Below are 5214 nucleotides of genomic sequence, written 5' to 3'. Positions count from 1 at the left end.
GAGGTAAAATCTCTGTCATCAGTGATGCAGCAGCAAAAGTCCCACTGATAATATCAAACAGAGTCATAAAGTTTTCTGTTGGACTATCAGTGTACATGTATACATTAAAAAATAAATGTATTTTTCATCATCATATACTGTGTTTTTGTTGCTCAAATGAATTTTATTATTTCTTCCAGGTTCTTCACATACGTATACCTTAAGAGAGATCAAGTAGGCGTAACGTTCTCAAAAAATTAGGGTTGGCACACAGAAGAATTTTGAGTCAGAGATTTTGCTGGTTTTGGCACGCACTCACAAAAAGGTTGCCCACCCCTGCTATAGGACATTTATATAAAGAGCAATACTTTAGAACTTATAACATTCAGACCTCTAAAGTCTGGAAAAACAAAAATAAGATTTGATCCACTTCAATCAAAATAAGTATGTGTATGTGCATGCACAGACAGACACACAAACACACACCCTTGATAAGGAAAGGTTAAGTAAAATATCCTTATTTTGGGCTTTATATTTTAGAGGGTAAATAAATCATTAAATAAAGGTCCACTATTTGGTAAATCTTTCAAACACAAGATTTTCATGAGAAAAAAAAATAGAAACTTCATATATGATTTGTGGTTAAACACTTGAGAATCACTGGCCAGTAAAATTTGGAAAGAGGCAGGTACTCCAGAGTAACCATTACTGTTAACATGCAATTATTTGTGAACTCTCCCTCAAATAAAACTCTACTAAAAAAAAAAAATTACTACAAAAAAGTTGGTTAATAAAATCTCTTGACAAACCTAACGTAAAGTTCATACCTTGCTTTTCATAGCAGAAGAATATGGGCCTAAAAATAATCCAGGTAAAATTTCCTAGAAAAAAAAATTAAGATATTTACCATAAGCAATTTAAATCTATATAAAATATGTACCATAAAAGTGGATATTGCGTGTTTTCATAGTTATAATAATTTGCTAAAAAGCTTATTATCTAGAGAGCATTTCCCAGCTACAATGAGTAAATAATTGGGAAGAGAAATGAATATGTGCTTTATATATCAAACGAGACATTCAAAATTCAAATGTGGTTCTGAATAATACATTCCAGATATTTGAACTTCCACAGTGCTTTTTTCTTCTCCGAGTTTTACTGACAATAGTGCTTTTATAGCAGTTTGGGTAGAATTAATACATTGTAGGATTTCTTTTACATTAATAAAACACCTCTAATTTTACTTCTAGTCTCAGCTAAAATCTAGAAATAGGCATAAAGAAAATCTTCCCTTTGGAATTACATTAAACCTTATTTAGCCAACTCAAAAGCAGTACCCGATACAAGATTAGAACTGCTATCTAGCCCTGCCGGCATAGCTCAGTGGATAGAGTGTCTGCCTACAGAGTGAAGGGTCCCAGGTTTGATTCCTGTAAAGGGCACATGCCTGAGCTGAGGGGTCGATCCCCAGTAGGGGGTGTGCAGGAGGCAGCCGATCAATGATTCTCTCTCATCACTGATGTTTCTATCTCTCTCTCTCCCTCCCCCTTCCTCTCAGGTTTGATTCCTGTAAAAGGCAAATGCCTGAGCTGAGGGGTCGATCCCCAGTAGGGGGTGTGCAGGAGGCAGCCGATCAATGATTCTCTCTCATCACTGATGTTTCTATCTCTCTCTCTCCCTCCCCCTTCCTCTCTGAAATCAACAAAAATATATTTTAAAAAAAGAACTGCTATCTATAGTTAATAATAGAAATAAAGTACAGCAAGTGAAAAAAAGGCAAATATCAAATGTTTGCTTATTGACAGTTTTAACAATTTAAATAAGTACTTTCTGAATATTGCATTAAAGCTTATTCTATGTGAATTCAATATAGAATGCTTTCAGTCAGGCTGTATCATACTCAAGATATTAACGTAGTAGTTCAATTCTATAGGATATTGTCTGATTTCTTCTAACAGCTTCTTGTGAGCAGAAATAACATTTTTCTCATCTTTGCATTCTCCACAGCACCAAGTAAAATGGCTCTTAGGTACTCACATACTTTTAAAAAATGGATTTTCACTAAGAAAGAAAAGAAACAGATTTTTAGAAGTAAAAGGATTCCCAGGAACAAAAGATATTGCTTGATCCTAGGTCTAGCAGAGTGACTGTAAATGGTGAGAAATGCAAAAGAAAAATGAACTGTTAATTAGCTATCACTTATGTCATTCCATACTGGGAGAATTCAACTCAGTCTTCTGGAGGAGTTAGTTTTGGAAATTGATTGGAAATCACTAATATATCTAAGGTATGATATAGCCCGACTTACAGATTTCCATATACACTGAACTCTCCTGAATGCATCTAAACTAGACAAACAGAACAAACTGCTTTCAAAAGGAATCAAAATACTGTACCAAATTTTTTAGATGCACAAAAACAAAGTGACTCATTAAGCAAGTACATATATTACTGTCCATGGTTCTAATCTTAAAAATAAGAACTGCAACAATTCATTTCCCATCTTTTTAAGATCCACAATTAAGTTTAAATCTGTTAATATTTAAAAATACTTAGTGATGAACCTACAGATTATGAGTCAACAGATGAGCCACAAAGGATTCAAATCCTTTGTGAAATTAGGTTATTTAATGATCCTATATAATACAAGGGTAACATGCAAATTGTCCCCTCCACTGGGAGTTCGATGGGAATTCAACCAGAGGGTGGGGCCGGCCCGCGGCCAACCTCCTATGTCACCTCCTCCTCTCACTCCCACCAGTCCAATTACCCTGATCGGGAGGGTCGGCTGGACCCCACCCGTGCACGATTCGTGCACCAGGCCTCTAGTAAACAATACGGTTGTCATACCTGCATCTCTCGTCTCATAGGGTAGGTCCACTCCTTAAAAATAAAGAAAAACACAAGAATAAAAGTTAAATAACATTATAAAAAATGTCACCCAATTAAAAATTAAAGATGTGACATTCAAGCATGTGGAATTTTAAGAAGAGTTTATACTTTAGGAATATTCTATAAAAATAGCAGATTCAATTGGCTACATAAACACCTGAAAATGTAAGTAACAAGAAACAAGGTATTCTTTAAATATTTGGCCTTCCAAAATTATGATTATATTACTTCATACAATGGATGGAATAGTTCATGTATTATAAGAATAGATATTCCAGAAGTTTCTCCCCCAAATAATCCTCTAAATTACAGATATTAATAGACTTTTTTTTTTTTACATTCATGCTAACTCAGATCAACTGGCAGTAGATAGCTAAAACAAAGTGTGGAAAAGACTAAGGAAGAAGAGTGTTGTGATCAATAAGCAATATCTGCAATGGATGAAAGAAAAATGGTGTATGACAAGTATTTGCCATCTCTGATTTGCCAGATGCTTGTGAAACAGCCTTTCCCATACCTTACTTGGGCTTAAGATTCTGTCTTGTTCAACTCGTTTGAAATATACATTTCAAGAAAGCATAGATTTCATTCTGTCTTTGGAATGCAGACCAAGATAAAGAAGTCAGAAAATAATGCAAAATGCCAATGGCAAAGACAAAATATTTTAAAAGTTAGGAAAAGAACAAAGAAATGACAGCACATTGACATGAAAAATCAAATACAGTACAGATAGTCCTAATTTGTAAATGGATTGCATTCCAAGTCTCTAACTTGGTTGCTTAAAACTCAGAATTATAAATAGTAATTAGCTTTCTGAAGTTAAAACTAGAAGTGTTGCAGTTTTTTTAAAAAACACACAAACCTTTTATTTTAAAATAATTTTAGGATTACAGAAAAGTTGCAAAAAATTGTACAAGAAATCTCCTTTATCCTGATTCCCCAAGTCAGAAAAGTATTTTTAGCACATAATGTAGAACTTTTATACACCCATAATAGAAAGGGAGAATATTCTACTCCTGCAATGCCAGCAGGCTTTAAAAAAACACACACAAAAAACAGAGAAGAAACAGAAAATATATTTTAATCTTGAAAACTGGTCTCAGCAATGTAGTAGTACCAGTAGATTATAAATCCTGAGAAATTGTCTATGTAATGACAGTTTAAAAAAGGAATAAAGCCCAGCTCATGTGGCTCAATTGATTGAGCATGGTCCCATGCACTAAGAGGTCGCCAGTTCGATTCTTGATCAGGGCACATGCCCAGGTTACGGGCTTGATACCCAGTAGGGAGTGTGCAGGAGGTAGCCAATCAACTGATGTTTCTCTCTCATCCATGTTTCTATCTGTCTTTCTCTCTCCCTTCCTCTCTCTCTAAAAATCAATAAAAAATGTTTTAAAAAAGAGAGAACTTGGCCCTGGTCGGGTAATTCTGTTAGAGCATCATCCCAATACATCAAGATTGCGAGTTCAATTCCTGGTCAGGGCACATATAAGAATCAACCAATGAATGCATAAATAAGTGGAACAACAAATCTTCTCTCTTCTCTCTTTCTCTCTCTCTCCACCTCTCCATCTCTTTCAAAATCAATAAATAAAGTTTTCTAAAAATGAGAACTTATGAATATGGACAACAGTGTGGTGATTGTGGGGGAGTGGAGAAGAAGGCACAGAGTGAATAAATGGAAAAATTAAATGAAGAACACAAAAAAATAAAATTTATCTATGTAAAAAAATAATCTTTAAATGCACAGCTAAATTAACAAGCAAGTTAATCACTACAGATTAGTTTTGCTTGTTTTTTAACTTCTTATAAATGGAATCAACTATTTTATGTCTTGCTTCTTTCATTCCACTTAATGTCTGGGTTTCACCCATGTTGTAGTGTATGTCAGTTTTCCCCTTTTTATTTCTGTGCAGTATACTACTGTATGAATATTACACAATTTACTCATTCTCCTGTGGAGATTTAAGTAGCTTCCAGGTTTTGGCAATTATGAATAAAGATGCTATGAAAATGTTTTTACTAGTATGTGCCCTTTGGTAGTCATATGCATTCCTTTCCCTTGGATATGTAAGTAGCAATGGAATTGCTAGATCACAAGGGTAAGCCTGTATTTGACTTTACTAGACAATACCAAAAGTTTTCCAAAACCAATTTACTACTACACTTCCACCAGCAAGGAATGGAGGTTGTAGTTGTTCCACATCCTCATCGCAGTCGTATTTTAAATAGCACTGTACATGTGAGATATAAGACAAAGCCTAGGACTTGCTCAAAGTGAGAAGTCAAATAAAACATTAAAAGCTGGTCCCTAGCTGGGTTGGCTCAATGGACAGAGCGTTG

The 5214-nt window shown here is 34.7% G+C and overlaps 1 protein-coding gene across 2 annotated transcripts in view; it reads right to left on the bottom strand.

The window, feature by feature from the left end:
- Positions 1-2888, bottom strand: part of STYX (serine/threonine/tyrosine interacting protein) — a 26298-nt gene extending 23410 nt beyond the window's left edge. The window contains exons 1-2 of one of the 2 annotated variants that reach the window (XM_015570500.1): positions 2830-2888; positions 807-860 (exon numbers count right to left, since the gene is read on the bottom strand). In XM_015570500.1, coding sequence (XP_015425986.1) covers positions 807-860; positions 2830-2847 — 72 coding nt within the window. In that variant the 5' untranslated portion in view covers positions 2848-2888. The remainder of the gene's footprint in view (positions 1-806; positions 861-2829) is intronic. The other variant, XM_015570501.1, reaches the window with a different exon arrangement.
- Between the last annotated feature and the right edge of the window lie 2326 nt (positions 2889-5214).

The sequence above is a fragment of the Myotis davidii genome, unplaced genomic scaffold (assembly GCF_000327345.1).
Source record: "Myotis davidii unplaced genomic scaffold, ASM32734v1 scaffold847, whole genome shotgun sequence".
NCBI classification, from domain to species: Eukaryota; Metazoa; Chordata; class Mammalia; order Chiroptera; family Vespertilionidae; genus Myotis; species Myotis davidii.
Note: the sequence above shows the minus strand (reverse complement) of the source record. Positions and strands in the feature narration are given on the sequence as shown.